Raw genomic sequence first — 20,489 nt, 5'->3', positions numbered from 1 at the left:
AGCAGCAAAGCTCTTGGCTGAAGCACTACAGGTCATCAGCTGTGGCAGGGAAGCTGGGATCGGGGCAGGGCTCTGTGGGGAAAACCTCACCTGAGGGAGCAGTAAGAAGCGGGAGAGGAGGATTTCACTCAAGTACCTCGAGAGTTGGGGAAGGCGCTCCGCAGCTTCTCCATTATGTCTTCCAGGCACATGCTGACTTCCTGGGTTTTGGCTTCCACCTCATCTGCAGTGGGAGAGAGGGCAGGTGGGTATGAAAAGGCTCTCTGGACATCCGCCTGGCTGCCAGCATCTCTGCAGGATGGCAGGGTGTGGGCAGCATGGAAACAAGGGAGAAGGGCCAGGAGCTCAGCCCAAACCTCACCTGCAGTTTCAGTGTCAGGGGTGTTGTGCTCTTTCTCCTTTGCCTGGCTGCCTTCTGACTGATGTGGAGATGAAGCCAAGGAAGAGGCTGCTGAACCATTGCCTTCTGACTCTGCTGGAGGCTGGAGTGAGAAGAGTTGTTGTGAGGAGGTTGCCATGATCCTCTGTCCTTGGCTTCCCCTGTTCCACCTATCCCCTTTGTGCCATTGTCCCAGCTCTGCTGTGACAAAGCCCACCCCAAGGTCCCAGATCTTTGCTCTGAGCATACCTGCAGCAGCAGCTCCCTCAGCCTATGCAGCTGTGACTCCAGCTGCTTGTTGTGGTCCTCCAGGATCTGCATCCGTGTCTCCAGGCGGCTCTTGTGCTGCCGGAGGATTCGTGCTTCTGCCAGGAGCTCGTCGTTACGTGGGTCTTGCACTGATTCGGGAGAGCCTGTAGCCAAGGTTGGGGACTCCACTGCCTCATCATGCTGCCATTTCAAACGTCTCAGCTCTCCCTGGAGGATCCTGCGGGACAGCCCAGGTCAGCATCCCCACAATCCTTCCTAGAGACTGCTGGAAACACCCGGGAGCTGCACACTGGGGATGGCCCATGACTCAGACTAAACTTTGCCATTTGTGAAGCTTAAGGGCCAGGATGCTGCACTGCAGAGTGGCCTGTCTGTGGTTTTACCCCGCTCAGGGAGTTCACAGATATGCAACCACTTCCCAAGGGGCTGAAAACAAGGGCAGGGAAAGCATCACCTCCTCCTGAGCTGATCTGCCCTGCCTAGAGCCTCACCCCATGTGGTCCAGAGCAGCACTACCACTGTTCATGAGGGGCTCAGGGACAAGAAAGACAGAGTGCCCTGGGGTCACTTCAACTAGTTTGGGATTCAGGAGGGGAACAGGTTCTGGGGATGTGGGAAGAAACATTTTGGGAGAACAGAGTTATCTCCCTTCCTTGGAGAGCACACCCTCACTGAGTTTTAGTGGTCAGCTTAGACACACTCCAAACCTTCCCTCTCAGCATCTGCAATCCCCTCCTCCAGACCCAGCTGCATCCCCTGGCTCCACTCTGAGCTCCACAAGGTTTCTCCAGTCCCTTCTCCCCTCTCAGGCTATAACCCCCACTTTCAGAGTTGCCCCTGTCTCTACCTGTTTTCATCCTCTAAGTGAGCCAGCACTCGCTCCAGCTCTCCCTTGTCATCCATGTTGAGGCTTCCTGGAACCTGCTGGCTGCCCCCAGGCTCTCTGTCGGTGATAGGGCTGGAATGGCGCAGCAGGTACTGGTCCTCGTCCCTGTTCCAGCAGGTGGAGAAACACCTTAATTAGGGAAATCATGGGATTTGTGTGCCCTTGGGGAAGGACAGCACAGAGGGAGGCAGTTTCAAAGGGGAGCTCCTTCTGGCTGCTCCAGGCCTGGAGCTCAGAAGGGGCTCAGCATCCCTGGTAGCTGGGGGTGCCCGAGAGCCTCTCACTCAATGGGACTGGGAAGGAAAGCATTTCTGTACCCTGGCTAGGCGTGGATAGAGCCACAGGAGCCCTGACTCATCAGGAGGTGAGGAGAAAGGAAAGGAGACAGAACTCACAGGCTGTCATCAGGGGACAGGCTATCACTGAAGAAGGAACAGTTCTGGCTTTCCATCTCTGCAAGCCTGGAGGGAAGAGAAGAAGGTTGAAATACAGTCAGAGACACCCTGAATGTCTGCTCAGTGCACCCTACTTAGGGCAGCCCCTGCAAGACTCCTCTCTGGCAGGGTCTGCCACCTGGCCTGCACCAATCTGCCCCTCTGCACAGGCTCTGGAGAGTTTTGCCTTTTAAAAAACCAAAATACCCTGCTGGGTGTAAGTCTCTGGAATAAAGAGCTGCTGCTGTGCAGTTGGCTCAGCCTCCTCTCTCACAAGCAAAGGAAAGAGGTGTAAGAATTCCAGCTCCAGCCTAGGGGCCTGAGCTACAAGTACAGGCTCCCTGTACTCCTTGGGTCCACACGGTGAGGGCAGAGACACCACAAACCACAAGGCAGCAGCAGTGGGAAGCTGGCAAACAGTTCTGGTGAGGACACAGACAGAGCAGAACAAGACACCGAGGGATGTGCCTGGTGAGAATCATATCCAGCAGCTCCTACTGGGGAGAGCAGGACAGTACACGGAGGCTGCTGCATCCCCGAGACATCTGCTGTCAAAGGCATGGTCTTTGCTGCCAATTTACACAGCATCAGCCATGTCCCAGGCAGGTTTGCCTAGCCCTGCAGCGTGCTGGGAAGGGTGGAGGGGTCTGTGACCATACATCTGCCCCAAAAGCTGCCCCCCCATACCCATCAGGGTCATGCTCTGTGCCCAGGCAGGACAGCAGAGCCCAGTGGTGGTACCTGCTGGCAAAGTGCTCGATCCGGGAGTGTGTGTCGGCGTGTGGCAACATCGGGGAGGAGGCTGGGCTGCAAGAGATGCACACTAGTCAGCAGGGCTTGGGAGAGGCTCATCTCACCGGGCTGAGAAGAGCCAGGGACAGGCTGGAGAGGGAGGCTGAAATCTCTGTTCCTTCGAGAACAAGGTGTCATATCACCCTCCGAGCAAGTGCTCCTCCAGCCCTCCCCCAGGAGCCCTGTATGAGCTGAGGTGCTCCTTCCATCCACAGAATTCATGTCTCATTCTGGGCCCAAAGACAAAACCCAAGGCACAGCCAACTCACGTCTCAGAGAAGTCAGCCTCGAGCACAGACTGGACGGGCAGGTAACCCCTCTGTGGGTGCTTGCTGAAGTACTGCTTGGACCGAAACTTGTTCTTCAGTGTCGTGGCAAAGTCTCTCATGTTCTCACTGGATGTGGTCTGCAGAGACCCAAATATGACAAAAGTGCTGCTTAATGGAAAGTGGGGGACCACAGCTCAGTACCCACAGGAAAGACTCCTCAGGCTGGGCATGAGCTCCATGGGGGAAGAAGAAGATAAAACTGAGGAAGCAAGGAGGGCACACAGCAGCTCTGTCAGTCATGGGGCCTGGCACAGGGCAAGCTGGGCATTGGGGACCATGCATCCTGCTCACCATGAGCCCCAGAAGAGCAGGGACACAGGCAGCCTCCAGCATGCAGAGGGTACGAAACTACACAAGGGCTTCGCTTGTGGGGCTGCACCAGCCTAAATATCACAAGGCTGCTGCCATCGACGGGACCTGCTCTGAGCCAGGCCGTCCCAGCCCAGCCCAGCTCCATACCGGGGTGTAGTACTCCATGATGGGGTAGTGCAGCTTGTTGCCCTTGCTGGCTCGCCCGGTGAGGAAGCAGGTCTGGCAGATATCCACATTGAACTGCTTCAGGCTCCGATACCTGGAGAGGTCAAGAGGCCATAGAGATGCACTGGAAGTCATCAAAAACACGTATTTAAAGCCCAAGAAGAGGTCAGTGGGAGGGGACAGAGGTGGCCTGTGTTGCTTTAACACCCCTGATGTTAGAGCAACAGTGCTGATGGCTGAAGTCCCCAGAAAAGCAGCCTGCTCCTTCCCCTTAGCTGGCACCTGCTCTGCCCTGCCTGAAACACTGCTGGCTGCAGAGCTCCAGGCTCCCCCAGGAGCACAGAGCAAACTCAGCTCTTCCTGCAGGACACCACGCGCTCCCCTTGGGGCCAGGGTCCCATATCACAACCCTTACCTGAACCCTTTGATGGGGCACTGCCGGCAGACGGAGCACTTGGTCTGGTGCTTCACCTGCTCGGCCATGGTCACCCGGTGCAGCACCGCCAGCCACACCATGGACTGTGGCTCCAGGTTGGCCCACTCCAGGAACTGGGACGCCTCAATGGCAGACTTCCCATTACTCTGGGGAGGGGAGAGGAAGGGGCTGCTCAGAGCTGGGACCCGGCCGTGGTGGGGTGCAGGTCCCCTGCCACCTCAGGAGCCTGTCCCCAGCATGGCTGCTGCAGACAGGGCGAGGGCCGTGGCCCCACACTCACGAAGCGGAAGCAGCTTCGGATGCTGGGCTCCACGTTGCTGCCCCCGAACGCTGCCACCTCCCCCAGCTGGCGCGGGACCTGGATGGCCTCGTGGAGCAGGACGCCGAGGTGCCGCTGGTCACACAGTCCCCCGGCGTTCGCCACTTGGCTGAAGAGATCTGCGGGCAGGGCAGACGCGCAGCTGACACCCCAGCACCCCAACAGGAGGCAGGCACGGGGGAGCAGTGTGTGGGTCACACCAGGGACCCCCTGACTGCCTCCAGCAGGGAGCTCAAATAAGAGGAAAAAACTGAGCTATGATTAAATAACCTTCACCAGTATCCTTCCAGGTCCTAATAACCAGTTTAGAGTCTTCTTCAGACAGGGGCTACATACATCATTTATTTAACAGCCACAGCTAGCCTGTCCTCTATGAATCAGCTCAATCCCTTTATTTAACCCCTTGGTGCTCCTTATGCTACACAATATTCCCCTCCACAGCATTCCATGGTTAAAATGCAGTGAGGAAAGCAATGTGCCTGAAACCTACTTCCCCACACCCATGTGCTCCCTGGTATTTTCCTTCTGGAAAGCACTGGATAACTTTCCTGTGTGCCTTCTCTGCACTGTTCCTTACAGTGCCATGCAAGCAAGATCACTGCAGCACCAGTCAGTCTACAAAAACACCTCCTAATTTCGGTGGTGGTGTAGGCCTGGAGAAGGAGGGAGAGGTGATGATGCAAGCATCTTAGTCACTGCAGGAAAGCTTTCTTTGCTCCTCCTGGGCAAAGAAGGTGTAAGCCAGGAAACAAAACCACTCCTGTTTTCCCCAAGTTAATTCTCACCAGGTTGTGGGGGAGGAAGACAAGGGACTCACACTGAAACTTCTCCTTGACCTCTGTCCCGCACAGACACGCAATGCCCGTCTTGAAGGAGAGAGCCCTCATCTTCCCGCTGCGGCCGCTGCAGGACGAGACATTGCACAGGTTGGCAAATGTTCCAGAGTGGGTTTTTTTTGGCAGGGGGGTCATCAAGGCAAGCACACACCAGGCAGCCCCCCCTCACTAGCAGCCAGAACCTTTCTGCAGCAGTGCCAGCTGGAAGAGCAGCATGGAGGTTTCCTCCCAAGCATGGCAGCCCCACAGCTCGGGGGACACTGAGGGAGAGGTACCTGTCAAAGACGTTCAGCAGCCAGTTGAGGCTCATGTCCACGCAGAGGGGCACGTTCACCAGGATGCCCCGCTCCTCCTCCAGCCGCTCGTAGAGGGCGGTCAGGCAGTGGATGACCTCCACCACGTCCATCGCCCGGTCGCTGGGCTGCAGGTCGTGCTCATTGAAGATTTCCAAAGCTGTGCCCAAGGTGACCATGTCCACTGCACAGGAAGCAGGGGTAGAAGGATCAGAGGGAAAGGGAGGAAATTACAGAGGTGAGAGCCAAGAGGAGAGAGATGCAGCCCTGTCCTAACCTGGGGCAGTGTTAGTCCCACACTGTGTTGGGAAAGATGCTGGCAGGATGGGCACAGCTCCTAGAATTCTTCTCCCACCTGTAAACCTCTCCCAAAATACCACATCTCCACCTTGAGCCACCATTCTCTGTGACCTTCTTTCCTCATTGCTATGTCCAGCCACAGCCGTGAAAATGCTATCCATGGAAAGCTCTGTGCAGAGCCCAATGCTGGCCTCTCTGCACATGCCAGGTCCCTGTGGGGCAGGTGTGGGGGCACAGACCCACACAGACCCCACAAGCAGCTGCCCAGAGATGGATCAGTCCTGTCTCCAGCTCTGACAGAGTGAGGGAGTTGAGGCACAAATCCAAAACAGGGCTAGGACACCGTGAGCTTTCAGATTTCTATGGCTGCAGGTTGTATGTGCTACTGTGTTAGCAACCAGCAATTATTGCTTTCCTGAAAATCCTTCCATCTTTGAGACCATTTATGTTCACCAGGGGACTGTGTGCCTTCTCCACACTGTAACTTCACTCTGTGGAAAAATCCTCCCTTCTCCTGTCAAAGCTGCTACACTTGCACTGGGAAGCCCCAGCTCCCGTGCCAGGGAGTATCGCTCCTGCCCACCCTCGTGTCCACACTGCCCACGACTGCATATGGCTCTGATCTATCCCTCACTGCCTCTTTCCTACACAGCCACTCCACCAAACTTCTCATTATGGGAAAGCTGCCTTGGCAACCTCCTTGCCCTTTTCTCAAGTATATCTTGAATAAAGAGCACTTATTCAAGTCATTTCTGGGCTGGAAAGAAGGCGACAGCACAGCATGTGAGATGCAAGAGATGCACAACCAAAGATGCACAAGCAGCACACGGGAGGGCTCTCCTTTACTCTTCACCCTTGTTTCCTCTCCACCTTGCTGCTGCTGCAGGGACACTTTTACAGGGTGGCCAAAAGCCAGCTGATGCTTTCTTCCGTTTGCATTACCTCATCCCTGAATGCCCCTGGGTACAGGACAGCCTCATCACCAGTGTCGTGAAAATACTCCACAGCCAGGGCTCGACTCCCTTGAGAACCCAACCTCCTCGTACCCTGGCTCATTGCCTTCCTCCAGCCCTTCCACAGGACTGCCTGGGACCCCACTGCTGCCTGGCTGTACCTCCTCCCCTTCACGAACAATTAATTCAGGAAGGGGATTTCCCTCAGGCTGCTGCTGCAGGATTTTTTGACAGAGCCTTAGGTGAGAGGTTTTGTCAAAAGCTCTGAGCAGCCAAGGATGCTGCATCTATCAGATTCCCATCTGCTTGCTTGCCAGTTCCACCAGAAGCTCCTCAGCAGTTTCCAAGGAGCAGCTACCTCTTGGAGAGATGTTTGAACTCCTGTCGTATCATATTAACCCAGCTACTAATCCTCCAGTTTTCACCAACAGTGCAGAAGCCAGGTTTGTTGGCTCCCTCCCTGCTCTTTAAGCAGTGAAGCCCTCTCTGTCCCTGCCAGTGAGGCTGGTTTCATCTCTCACTTACATCCACACCTTCTCCATGCTCCTTTGGAGCTCCTTGGTGAGCTCCTGCCTGATCCCACGGCTTTGTAACTCTGAGCTGGACCACTTTGTTCTCAGATCCCTTTGGCTAACACCTGCCCCTGAGTCATTTCCACCCCAAGCCTGTAAAGAAAGGCACTGTCACAGACTGGTGGATTTGCTCAGCTTCCCAGGCTGATCTTCCCGGTTTCTCGCCTCAGCTACCTGTCCCCTGGTGCCTCCTGCCTTTGATGTGCTGATAAAAGCTTGTGTTAGTTTAATGCCTTCACTGAGGGAGACCCAGCAGGAGGGAAACCCTTCCCACACTCACATCGAAGGGCTTTTTGCACCCGCCGGAGTTTCATGGCCGTCCGATAAGCTGAGAACTTGATGTTGTTCAAATCCGCTGCAGCGACACAGGAAAACAAGAATAAAACCACGGCACAACATCCTTATCTCCAGGGCAGGAAGCAGCAGTTGCAGTGCCCAGACCCCAGCCCCACCAGCAGAAGCAGAGCACGTGCAGGAGGGTGAGGAGCAGAGCCTGGCAGGGGTCACACCCCCCTGCTTTGGGGGACCCTGCGCCACAGAGGGGAGCAGGTGGCCTGGGGGAATCCCACGTGCACCCCATGCTGCAAAGAGGCAGATACTACTCCAATGGTTCTGTGACAGCCTCCTTACCCAGCGTCTGGTACAACTCTGTCATCTTTGGGTGGTCCCAGCACGTCGTCTGGGCCTGGTGGCTGGAAGGAAAATAGATGGAGACCAAGAGTCAATCTGGTAAACAAAAGCTGCCACGAGAGATTAAAAAAAGGACCTGGCCAGCACTAGGAGGGAGCATTTCAGTGTCTGCAGACACTGCTGCATCCCACTGAGCACGTTCCCCAGCCACAGCAACATGAAGGATGCCCACAGTAGGATATCCCCACTTGCTGCCAGCGCCCTCTCCTTCCAGCCACGGTTTCTCCTCATCTTGGGCATCCCAGCAGGCAGGGAAAGCCTGGTTGTGCCAGGCTGGGCAAGACACGCTTCACTGGAGGTGAGATCTCACTCCAGTCTGTTCACTGCCCCCCTCTCCCAATTGGTCCCCAATTCCTGATCCTGCCAGGCCAGAGAAGACCACGGGCTGTGTCTGGGAACACACTCACTTGATGTAGTATGGCACTTTGTTGGGGGAAATGGCTCGCTCCCAGGGAACCTGGACAGAGGCTGCAAGGAGAGAAACGTGTGTCAGATCAACACCAAATGCTCCCCTAAGCTGATGCTGTTTCTGATGCCAGCCCAGCAGGACTGTGCCAACAGGTGGGTGCCTCTGGAAAGGCTGTGTCTTCCCAGATCACCAGCTGGAGGTGTTGGTGCAGGCAAGGGGATGCTGCCTATAAGAAAGGCATGAGACTGCTGGTCTTGTTAGAGACACCTTTCCTCTCAAGACAGGGGCTTTGTACCTGGCTGAGCTCAGAACTCAGGAAGACACACTCCCTGATGCTTTTGATGATGCCCGAGGCAACTCTATGGCCACCAGTGGGCAGGGCTCATAGCAGATGAGATTTGGGCACACAGACACAGCACTGCCTGTTATGGCCTGGCTCAGACACCCGAAGCATCTGTTGCTCCTGTTACTCCTGCTCTGTGTGCCAGCTGCAGTATCTTGGGAGGATGAGGATTCATCCTACACCAGTTGCCTGCCAGCTTGTGTTGTATAGAGGATGGAAGCCATTGCATGACCCTCGGTTATTTTCCTTTTTCACAGGCAGTGTATCAATTCCAGCAACTGGAAAAGTTATCCTTCCCTTCAGATAGGAGTACACAGTCTGCAGAGAAGCACAGGCCAACAAATCCCACTGACATCCAGAGACTCTGCAGGGCTCAGCATTTCCAAGGACAGACCCCAGGCTCTGGAGCACAACCTGCTGCCCACCCTTTGCAGGTCTGAGAGCTGTCAGCCAACAGCTCTGATATGTAGAAACAGCACCCCTCTACCTCACCACATGAATGAAAACCTCCTGAAAATGCACATTTTTAACCTCCAAATAACTAACACGGGAATTGAGGGACGGCCTCTTCCTGCCATCTGTTGTCTTGCTCTGAGGCTGACACAGTCCTGGTGTCCCCTGGGAGCTGCTGCTGCGAGTGTCACAGCTCTGTGCTCTGAAGGGAAACCACACTCACGTCCCACCCTTGGTCCCACAAGGTGAGGCAGCACTATGCCAACTTTGGAGATGCCTTCTGCTTTGGCTCCTGTGCACCGGGCACCAGCCTGGGCCCTTTTCCAGCCTCGTGCGTGGCTCTGGCCTCAGCAACAGGACTTTGCACCCTGTTTTCCTGTGCCACAGCCCAGGCTGCTCTGCAGAGGCAACCTCATGGCAGAAGGCAGGAGGACCCGCTCACGTACAGGAGAGGAAGTGCTGAGAGCCTGGTCCAAAGTCCCGGTGGGCGTCTTGGAGCTGCTTCAGGCGTTCGTTTATGGAGGCCTGGAGAATGGAAAAATAATGCACTGGCAGTCCAGCAGGCATTTGGGATTGATGACCCATTCAGGAAGGCTTGTGGGTGGACTCAGACATGCCCCAGCATACAGATGCTCTTCCTTCCTCTCCTATCTTGGTATTTGTGTCCCCCAGCCTGCTAAACCCTCTGCACCTCCTCCCACAGGCTGAGGCAGCACAGCCACATCTCCAGCTCACCTGCATCCACACTCTCACAGACATCAAAGCAGTCACAGCTGGTACTGACCCCCTCCACCAACACATCCTGATTCTCCCTTTGTTCCTCCCACTGCCTTTTCCCAATGAAGATCTCTGCAGATTTACCACTTTCCTCACACTGAACTGATGCTCTCCTCCTCCAGGAACATCCCTGCTGTGCCAAACCTTACTTTATCCTCCTTGAAGCTCAGCAGCGACAGCCCTTCCCAGCATCCTCCTGCCCATGGTTTGTTTGCAGTGCTTGCTCCTGACTCCTTCCCACCTGCAGCTGTTTCCAGCGGGTGTTGATCTGCTCCAGGGTGCGGGAATTCTCCATGCACAGGTGGACATCTGAGATGGCAAGCTGGTGTGCAAGATCATTGACCACTTTCACCCCATCCTTCACAGGGGAGAGCTCCTCTTTGAACAGCTGGAGTCCAATGCCCAGGGACACAAGCACAGAGCAGGGTAAGAAGGAAAAGAAGCAGGTGAGCAGCCAGGACTTGGATCCGATTCCTTTGCTACAAGCTAGGGTGGGCTAGTGGCTGCCAAGCCACTGCTGACTAACCCTCCCACAGGGTACCTTAGCAGGGTTAAAAATACCCAACCAAACCTACCAGGCTGCAGATGACTCCTGATAAATGCAATGGGGACAATGACTCAACTATGCTGAGCCACTGTACCTGTGTAAGGTCTGTGCCATGACGAGGCACTCAGCATGGCCAGTTGTTCAGGACACTGCTGGCCAAAACCTCCCTCACAAAGCAGGGGGTCCATGGGAAGGAGGACTTGGCCCTGAGATCCCAGGCAATGAGGCTGCCTTGGACTGAGCAGTCCATGGGAGCAGCTCTGTCCTCCTGGGAAGCAGCATTTCATCACCTCTGGGGCCGAGGCCGGAGCCTTCTCAGAGCCAGGAGTACCTTGGTTGACTGGATGTGCTCTGGCAAGGAGTCAATGAAGAGGTCCCCGATGGGTTCCCAGGTCTCCCTCACGCTTTCAGCCTGGTCCAGGGTCGTGCTGAGCTCTTCCATAGCCCCTTTAATCTCCAGCAGCTGCTCCAGTGTCCGTTCAATGTGGCGGTGCTGGTCCACGCACCGGGCCGTGAGCTTCTCCCACAGCTCGCTGGCCACGTTCGCCTGCTTCCAGACAAAGCGGCTGATGTTCTGGATCCGGTGCCGGGGAGACACATCTGTGAAGGCAAAGCAGGAGGGGAACAGGGATCCAAAATGAGAGCCCAACCCAGAGGAGAGTGGGGCAAGGGATGGAGAGAGGACGGGGAAATGGGAGATTAAAAAATCTAGGGAAAACTGGGAAAAGGGAAGGAAAACAAGCAGTAATAGTATCCATCTCTGCACCAGCTCCTCTAGGTATCCAGCTTCTCTATCCTCACCGGCAGAAGCCATGCTGCCTTTTAAAAACCCACCCCAGAGCACATGTGGTGCTGCCTCATGAGATGCCCCCCTCATGATGGACTGCACCAGGAGCCTCTGCCTTTTCCTGTGCCAGTCTGACCTTTGGCCAAAGGACTGGGCACAGCCTGGGCATGGTGGTGTGAGGTAGAGCACTGATGTGCAGCTTTGTGCCACACCAGCCACCTCCACTCCACCCTCTCCAGACCAGCCCAGGAGGAGCTGGGAAACCAGAGGAAAAAAGGGGAACTCCACAGACCTTTGCTTTCTAAAGCTGGTTCTTCTAATTCCTCAAATGGGTGCTGGGAAAGGAAAGCCTGTGCTGACTCCAGGACAGAGTAAATGTATGGTCCCCGAGACTTCACTTCTTCCATGAAAGCCTGGAGAGCAGAGCACAGGGATGAGACAGCAGGCTGAGGCAGAAAGTTGTGCCCTGGCTACCCCCTTGCCAAATGCTGCAGTGATTTATTCACCCCAAGGCCCAAACCTCACTGGACACACAGAAAGAAGTCAGTGTTAAGAGAAATATTTTTGCAGTTCAGGGATGGAATGACCACCTGCCAGAAGGTGGCTCCTGCAGAGGTTTGGCTTGCAGCTTTGCTGGAGTGGGGAGACAGAACAGAGAGCCCAAAATGGTGTGTCTGAGCCAGGGCTGCACAAGAGGAACTGTTTTATTTATGGTGCTTTCAGGGGCACTGCTTGGAGACACTCCTCACTCATGCAGCGAGAGCATGGCCACGCTAGCAGTCCTTCCAGCAGCCGCTCAGCAACAGGTCCAGCTGCTGCAGGAGCAAGGAGAGGAACAGCAGGATGCCCCAAAGCAGCACATCTGCCAGGGAAGACTTCAGAGGCACGCTGGTTTAGTCTGTCCTCTCCTCCCCTCCAACTGCAGTTCCCACACCAGTGCTGCCTGCTGGATGGGCTGTTTGTGCACCAGGGAAGCTCCATCAAGAATGAGGGATAGCAGCAGTAAACATTTTCTTTTTGTTTTCAAGGTAAAAACAACTAAAGCCCAACAGCTACCGGCAGTGAGAAGAAAATGCTGTGAACATGGGAGCAGGAAACTCTGATCTGTCTGAGTGTAGCCCAGCTTTAGATATGATGATAATGTGTTCAGTAATCACTCTGTTCCAGCCACAGGACTGCCCCTAGACCAAGCAGCCTTCTCAGGCCCCAGGATCCCAAAAGCAGAGGCCAGGAAGAGGTAGGACTTAGGGAAGCCACTACAAATGGCAGGGTTCACCACCAGCTGCAGGTGACTCAAGGCTGTAATGTGGGTTTATTGTCTAAAACCAGATGGGCTCTGCCTTTTTCAGGAAGCAGAGGTGGAGACAGTCAAGGACTGGTGCACCCACAGGCTGTGGCATGGGCAGTGACATGAGGCACGGGTCCCAGGCTGGGCTGCCCACCCCAAACCCATCCCAGCAGTGACCAGGAGGCACAAGGAACGTACCGCGTGTGTCTCCTTCTCCTGCTGCACCAGGAGCACATCGCCCCGCAGGGGCAGCTGTGCCGACAGCTCCTCATCCTTCTGCCCCAGCCAGTCGATGATCTCCTGCAGAGGCACCTGCAGCTTCCCACTGTGGTCAGAGAAGGCCTCCAGCCGAGCCCTGGCAGGAGAGCAAGGACAGTGAGATGGCAGATAGACAGACAGGAGAGGAGCAGGTTCCCTGAGGAGGGGAAGCACAGCACCGTGGCTGGGTGCTGACCCCCAGGACCTCCTCAGTGACTGGCAGCACACCTCAGCATGGGCTGTGCATGACCCCCAGCCAGCAGAGAGGCTACGCTGCCAGGTGGGGTGAAGCACGGAGGCATTGGGAACAGGAAACTGAAGCTATTCCTCACCCTGGAGCCCAGAGCAGAGGACAGTCACTCCATGTTTGCCTGTGGGTCAGAACTGCTCTGGCTAGCATGGGGGGCTTGGGATGGCATTTACATGTCTGGGCAGCTTCCAGGAGCCTTGGATTAAGGCAGGAGACAATTAACATGCCCCAGTTAAGCTCTCTGTCGTGCTGGCTGTGGAGCTAAAAGCTCTGACAGTCTGGAAGGCATGTTCCCCTCACACAGTGGAGAGGGCTCCCAGTGAAGGGACAGGCACAGAGCAGGTGGAGACAAAGCCCTGGGGCAAAAAGAGACAACTGCAGAGGTGGCAGAGGATAGAGAGACAGAAGAAAGCAAGCAGGAGTGAAAGCAGGGAGGGACGAGAGGACAGGATGGGTAGAAATGGGGGAGATGCTTTCCAGCATAAGGAGATTCAAAAGTCTGTGGACCAGAAGGGGAGCCGAGCCAAGGTCACTGTGCATTCATGTGCCTCATCAAGCAAAAAAGTTCAAAAACCTCCTGACAATCACAAGCAGCAGGCAAGGCTGGAAGGCCAGGGCAGCCCGGAGCTTGCTCCAGGCAGGACTCTTACCGAAGGCTGTGGGATTTTTTTTTGATCTCGTTCCAGCAAAGATTCATCTCCAGAGGGGCCTGGGGCCCGGCAGCACTGCTTGGAGCCCGGGGGGTTACACACGAAGGTCCTGCACCATCCTGCGAGGCTTCAACCTGGGCGGAAACAGAACCACGCTGCACCCAGAGATCACTGCCTGGTGCTTTGGGAACCTGCTTGGGGACACCCACCCTGCTCTGTACTAACCCTGACTGGTTTTTCAACTCTCAAGGGGCTGCCCTGCTCCTTGAGTGGTCTGCTAGCAGCTCCCAGGAAACTCCTGGTGGTCCCTGGAGGAAGGATGCAGTGCCAGCTCCAGCAGCACTAAGAGCAAAGGTCGAAGGGAGGGCTTACTGCACATCTCCTGCTCTCCTCAGTTATCCAGCAATGAGCTTATCTCACTGAGAGCTGTTAAGCCAGAGCTGGTCCTTATGTGTCACAGTGCCTGTGGGGCTAATGATAATTTTTCCCGTATTATTCAGGGCTGCTGTGCTTAGAGAAGAGGCTGATCCTGCTGTTCCTAGGCACCGAGGGGATCTGCCAACATCCTTTATGCCATCCCCAATACTGGGACTTGCCACCTGCTCCTCTACAGAGGCTTCAGGATATTCCCTGCCTGCATGGCAAATCTGAGAAGCCACTTCTCCTCCACAGATGCTGCTTCTCCTCCGCAGCTCTCCAGAATGAGCAGCCGTGGGAAGGGTGCTGCGAGAGGCCATGGAGAGATGACAGCAAATCCTAACCCAGCCACACGAAGGAAGCACACTCAGCTGGAAAAACTGGGTGCTGATCCCTGGACAACAAATCCTTGTTGGAATCCTCTCCTGAGCCTTTAGCACTGTATCTTGCCCCTGCTCACGGTGCACTCTGCTGCACGTGCTGGTGACAGCAACACACAGGATCAGAAGCCCCTCACACAGGACTCAGCGAGGGAGAGGGGATTTTTTCTCCAAAAAACACAGTTTGTTAAGTAAAACACATGGACACATTCCCATAAGTGAGACATCAATGAGTTGTGTTGGAGAAATAGCAGCATTTCGATCGACTGCTGCTTTGATATTAGAGCTCGCTTGAGATAATTATCCCCAGGTGCTTAATCAACCATAATTAAATGTGTTAGTACTTTCTAAACAGAGCATACAACAGGCCAGATAAGGGCAGCTGCCTTTGGGGGAAAAGCAGCAGCTCTTCGAAGGGGAATGTGTAAATACTTGTCACTTGTGCTGTCCAAGGACTCATGGAGGTGTCTGGAGAAGAGATTCAGCCAAGCCGAGGAAAACAACAGGCAGGAGAAAACAACCAGACAAGGAATTTGGCTGCACAGCTAAAAATACCCCCTCCACACCAGTTCTCAGAGAAAAATCAAATGATCGCCAAGACTGGTGCTAAGTTTGATTCATCTAAAAACATCCAACAGGCTGTTCTCTGCCTCCCCATCCTACCACTCCAAAAACACCAAGAAAACAGAGAAAACCATCACCCACAGAGTTCACAGGATTCTTGGGGCCACAAATAATAATCCACTCGAGCTAAAACTGCTGCTTGCACATAGAAAAGTCAATACTCTGCATGTGCAAGTCCGCATGGCACTGAAGTAGGTCAGTCCCAAGGCACTGCCAGGGAATGCTCCAGCCCTCCCCTCTATCCCAGGGGATACCAAAGGAAGGGATCAGCTCTACCTGGGTGCAACTGCAGCACAGCTCTGCAGACAACACAGTCCTCCCAGCCTTATTCAATAAGTTAAAAGCCCACCACGCCTGCAACTCCCAAACCCAGTAGATAACCCCGTAGCAATGACCAAGCAGAGAGCAGGTGCTGAACATCTGCCTCCCTCAGACAAAACCCCTGCGAGCAAGCAGAGGCAGAAATAAGTGCTTTCCCTCTGAGCATCCCCTCAGCATCCCTTCCCCAGAGCCCCAGCCTGGACCCTCACTCCCCCTCCACCCCGGAACGGGTTTATTTTCGGGCACAGAACACTCACGCAGGCTCTGGCAAGCGCATCTCTCCATGCTCAGCCCCAGATCCGCCGGAGGAGTGGGCATCGCCTCCCGCCCCGCCGGCTGCCAGCGGCAGCACCCAGCAGGGCAGCGGGCAGGCACCGGGTGCCCGGCAGAGCTGGGCGCCCCGAGCACTGACCCCCCAGGAATGTGGAGGGAGGCGGCAGCGCCTCAGAGCCAGCCTCAATCCCAGCTTTGTCCAGTGGCATTCCAGCAGCCTCCAACCTGCCTTAACCCCGTGGCTGCCCCCAAAGCACAAGGGGGGCAGAGGTCTGCCCGCTGCAGGGCAACCCCGCGTGGGACATCAGGTGTGTGCAGGGTCATTGCTCTGGGCACTGGGGAAGATGCATCCCTGCAAGGGCATGGCAAAGGGGATGACCAGCAGAGACCTTGGCTCAGATGCTGGAGCACATACACAGCAGACAGGGGTGTTTGCCAGGGAAGAGATTTATCTAGGAAATTATCCCATCAAGTCTCAGTGAACCAGAAGGTAAATCGGTTCTTGAGATCTAATCCCAAAAAAGTCAAAGATGCCCTTGTTGTCCCCCACGTGCTCCAGCACAGTGTTGGGTACCAGCAGATGTTCATGCCAGCCTGGACCAAGTGCAAATAGTTTCTTTTTGCCAGAAAGCTCTGGGCTGGCTTCTTGTGTCCCCCACAGTCCTGACGCCCAGAATTTTTATCATGCTCTCTTCCACCTACAGGGAGGGAAAGAAAAGCTCCCAGTATCTCTCCCTCTCTTCCCCTCCTTCCTTGCCTGCACATCTGACGGGTGCTGTCCCTCCCTGTGGGACCAGCACAGCCAGCTCCTCTCCTCACCACCTCTCGGCTCCAACAGATGGGAGAGCAGCTGCCAGACTGGAGGAGGGGGCTTCAGTGAGGCCGGGACACCGCTGAGAATGGGCTGTCTGCAGCCTGCCAAGAGCTTTCAGGACTAGCACGGACAAGAGAGGGAGGCTCTTTCCTAGGTGGTAACAGCAGAACCTTCAAACGAAGTGGACTGTCATTAACACTGCTCTGACTCCTGCTCCCCTTCTCTCTCCCAGCAAATCCCAAAGGGCTCTGATCCCCTCACAGAGGCTTGGGCTGCTCAGGCAGGTCAGGAAAGACATTTCCCTGCTCATCTCTCCCTCCCCACTTCATTTGCTGGGCTGTTTATCAACCACCCGTGCACTGGCCCAGCGGCAGCGTTGTAACAGCCACCCTGGGGCCAATAAACCCTGACTCAGCCACCAAGAGCCTGCCCCCTGCCTCATTCTTGCATGCTAGAGCCTCTCCAGAGACAGCTCTGCCTTCCTCCCGGAGCTCTCTGAGGCCGGACGGATCGAGGCTGATGGTCAGCCACAGTAGGGAGAAACGTCAGGCTCAGCCTTTGCTTTTCATGCTCAGCCTTTGCTTTTCATGCTGGAAGCACACCGAAAAAGGAAAAGGCAGAGCTGGGACCTCATTTGTCCTGGGAAGAACACTGCCAGTGCCCAAAGGAACCTTTGGCACTGTCCATCAGTCTCCAGTCAGGTGAGAGGTACCCTGGGACCAGCAGCTACAGGCAAAGAGGGATCCACAGCCTGGCAGAGCCAAGGCAGCATTTCCCCACCCTAAAGGTGCTAAACCAGCTCCTGACAGCTCAGTGAGAGTGCAGGCAGCTTTGCAGACAGTTTCCAGCACACCTTTCTGCTCTTCACTCTGCTCTGCTATTTACCCGAGGTCCCCAGACCTTCCTTCCCCTCTGGTGAGGAACCTGGCCTGGGGCTCAGAGACCCTGGGGCAAGGAGGAGGGAGACCAAGATCTGTCCCTCAAGAGAACGAGATTAGAAAGAGGTCAGACTCCTTCTCTGCCTTACAGCATCCACCAGGGGCTTATTTCCAAGCTCTTCTCTGCAACCAGGAAGAGCAGAAACCTACATTTTCACAAAAAGCTGACATTCTTCCAAGTTTCCAGGGGAAAAAAACCCCCAACCAAATACACAAGAGCTGTTAACAGTAGCCTCTCGCTCTTTATTGTGAAAGAGGCTTGAAATTCAGCCCTTCAGGTTGTCTCTCCTCCCCTGCTTTGGGAAACACATTGCAGCCGGAGCGCTGGAGGAGAGCGCCCGCTCTCATTAAGTGCGGGCGACGGCGGGGCTGGGGCTGGCAGCCTTCCCTGCCACCAGAGAGCCTGGTGTGTCCCACAGAAATCTGCAACCTCTGCGAAAAGCTGCCACGAGAAAGACTCCCAGAGCCCAGCTCTTACCTGAGACAGCGGGCGGGCAGTGCTGCTGTGCTGCGCCTGGTCCGGGATGTGCCACTCAGGACATCGCGGGAGGACGTAGAGCCATTCCTGCATCACCAGGGGCTGCATTAGAACTGATGGTCATGGGGATGGAGCACCTGAAAAGCAGCGTTAGAGTCCCTGGGTCAGCTTGCACCTCCTCATGGAGCTGACCCCCTTCCCAGCTGCCCGGAGCGCTGCTGCCACGGCAGCTGGAGACTAAAAGGAAGCATTTTAAATTTAATATACTTCTACTGGTGTTGCAATCTTGTTTCATCTAAACATCCAACTCTTTTTTTGCACCTGGTTATGCAATTTGCTGCATTGACATGCTGTTAGTAAGTCCCACAGACTATAGTGTATTTTTGGAAAGGGTTGGGTTTCTTGAACGGTACGAGATGCCCATGGTTTAAAGGGAGGGAGAGGGGCTATCACCGTCATGACCAATGTGCTAGCTTTGGTTGAGATAACATTCATGTTCTTCCTAGCAGGTGGTACAGCATGGTTTTTAATCCAGAACAACTTATGTTTAGGCAGAACAGACATATCCCCATAACAGACAACATTTTCAAACATATTTTTTCCTTTTCTATTCAGAAGGGAAATTGCCTAGAGCCCCAGCCTCATGTATCTCATACTGTGAGCTAGCTTTTTATGAGTTTTTACTCATTATGAGCTATAAAATTCCCTTCATTATCCCCATTTTTTGAACTGTATGACCTGTAAAGCCAGTTAGCAGTGGCCCCTTGACTATTCCATAGATCAGAAATGCGACCTCTGGTCACAGTGCTGCTGGGTTTTGTTGTTTGGACTCTAAATGAGCTAAAATAGGGATTTATCTCACTGCCAGCACCATCTCGGCTTTACAGAAAGCCATGAGAAATAAAGCTCAGAGAAAACTTGGTGACTGCTTTCCTACTTTTAGAAGGTAAAAGAATCACCTGCTCCAGCAGCCAGAGCTCACGTCTGCGTGGAGATGAGGCTGCTTTCAGGGGAATGAATGATGCTGATGGAAGAAGGTTGTTGGCTCCTTCACACCCAGCTCAGCTGGACAGCTGGGAATCTTCCTGCTTGGCCCTGGCAGGGCAGGAGCAGGCAGCACATCCTGCACTGACAGCAGCCACACTGGACAGACGGCTGAGGAGAAATCCCCCCGGCCCTGTGCACGCTGCCCGTCTCTGACACTTTCACATCCCTCACGCCCCTGCCTGAGCTTTCACTGCCTCTCTCCCCTCCATTACACACATTAAGAGAAGAGACTATCCTGTTACGACTTTTTTTTAATCTCTTAGCGATTTTTACAGCCATAATTCTCTCCCTTTCCAGCAGAACAGCCTGTGCTGAGCTCTCCAGCATGCTGACAATCCAAGGTCTTGTCCTCTCCCTCTCCTGCCCAGGAGCACCAATGAACACTGCAGGCTGTGCATCCCTGCTCCTTTCCCCGTGCAGGCAGGGGATTATAAGGGGATTATGAGACCCACATTTATAATTAGGAATTTCAGGGTCTTCAAAGCCCCCCAGCCCCCTGGGGCAAATTCACCTTACCCAACTCCAAGAGTATAGGAAATTTCTGACAGAAGGTAACACCACCGCCTCTTCCTCCAGTGCTTGTGTCATTTGGCCTCTGTTCCTCTAAATGACCTTTGAATGACACAATCTAGCAGAGCTACAATTCCCAGGGTGGGAAAAGGTATTTTTCCTCTAAGCCTCTAACAGAGGAATGCCACGGAGCTCTTCCCCAGGACTGGGAAATCCATGGCTTTTGCCAGTGAGGCTCTGTGATGTCTCACTGGAGCTGCCATCTTGAGGCCTGGGTTTTTCTGCAGCACAGGGCAGTGAAACTGCAGTGATGTGTGCTGGCCAGACGAGTTCAGCCAGCCCTCCAACACCACACACAGGGGCTCTCTGCTCCCAGTCCTCCCAGCACAGCCTGGCCCCTTGTTCCTGCCACCAGCACTGCAGAACAGGAGCAGTACTGGGAAGGTGACGAGCTCTGCTGTGACTGTGTTTTCTCAGTGACAGATCTGCACGCACTTGCAGGTGCAGTTCTGAGACAGGGGTGGGTAACCCGTGCCCTGCAGGTACCCATGTGCAGGACGTGGAGGGTTTCCAGGCTCCCTGCCAGCATCATGGAAACAAGAACAGCCATTGCTGCACCGCCTGAGTGCTGGGCTCCTTCAACTCCTCCAGGGATGACAAGGCCCATCAGGTCACAGATGGCACAGGGAACTAAGGCCTGTCCAAGGCAGCAGTCACACAACAAGCCGAGTGCCAAGCAAAGGGCAGTACCCAGTCACGTCCTGCCACAAACACCAGTGCAGGGTGGAGGGCAGTGGCTCGGCCGCCCCTTGCCACTCTGCAAGAGCAAAGACAAAGCCCCGAGGTGGAGAACCCAGATAATGTGGAACTAACTGAGCTGCACAGCAGCCAGCACAAAGGAGGACATTCAGGGGGAGAGAGAGACAACCAGATGGAGAGGCACGTCTGCAGGCAAGCCA

The 20,489-nt window shown here is 54.8% G+C and overlaps 1 protein-coding gene across 5 annotated transcripts in view; it reads right to left on the bottom strand.

Moving 5' to 3' along the window:
• The window catches only part of DRP2 (dystrophin related protein 2), a 29,347-nt gene that overhangs the window by 2,734 nt on the left and 6,124 nt on the right, over positions 1-20,489 (bottom strand). For 3 of the 5 annotated variants that reach the window (XM_042040023.1, XM_042040022.1, XM_042040024.1), the window contains exons 2-23: positions 17,974-18,110; positions 13,729-13,862; positions 12,769-12,925; positions 11,575-11,695; positions 10,827-11,095; positions 10,190-10,336; positions 9,618-9,696; positions 8,374-8,434; positions 7,907-7,968; positions 7,557-7,631; positions 5,434-5,635; positions 5,140-5,225; positions 4,284-4,441; positions 3,983-4,149; positions 3,550-3,661; positions 3,031-3,167; positions 2,711-2,776; positions 1,931-1,996; positions 1,497-1,640; positions 629-866; positions 362-482; positions 137-223 (exon numbers count right to left, since the gene is read on the bottom strand). In XM_042040023.1, the coding sequence (XP_041895957.1) occupies positions 137-223; positions 362-482; positions 629-866; positions 1,497-1,640; positions 1,931-1,996; positions 2,711-2,776; positions 3,031-3,167; positions 3,550-3,661; positions 3,983-4,149; positions 4,284-4,441; positions 5,140-5,225; positions 5,434-5,635; positions 7,557-7,631; positions 7,907-7,968; positions 8,374-8,434; positions 9,618-9,696; positions 10,190-10,336; positions 10,827-11,095; positions 11,575-11,695; positions 12,769-12,925; positions 13,729-13,862; positions 17,974-18,081 (2,797 nt within the window). In that variant the 5' untranslated portion in view covers positions 18,082-18,110. Of the gene's footprint in view, positions 1-90; positions 224-361; positions 483-628; positions 867-1,496; positions 1,641-1,930; positions 1,997-2,710; positions 2,777-3,030; positions 3,168-3,549; positions 3,662-3,982; positions 4,150-4,283; positions 4,442-5,139; positions 5,226-5,433; positions 5,636-7,556; positions 7,632-7,906; positions 7,969-8,373; positions 8,435-9,617; positions 9,697-10,189; positions 10,337-10,826; positions 11,096-11,574; positions 11,696-12,768; positions 12,926-13,728; positions 13,863-15,727; positions 15,860-17,973; positions 18,111-20,489 lie in introns of those variants that run through there. The other 2 variants (XM_042040025.1, XM_042040026.1) reach the window with 2 other exon arrangements.

Source organism: Corvus kubaryi, unplaced genomic scaffold, assembly GCF_017639235.1.
Source record: "Corvus kubaryi isolate FWS band 111438036 unplaced genomic scaffold, C.kubaryi_AGA036_p1.0 37395, whole genome shotgun sequence".
Classification (NCBI taxonomy): Eukaryota; Metazoa; Chordata; class Aves; order Passeriformes; family Corvidae; genus Corvus; species Corvus kubaryi.
The sequence above is the reverse complement of the archived record's forward strand: the minus strand, read 5'-3'. Positions and strand labels throughout refer to the sequence as shown.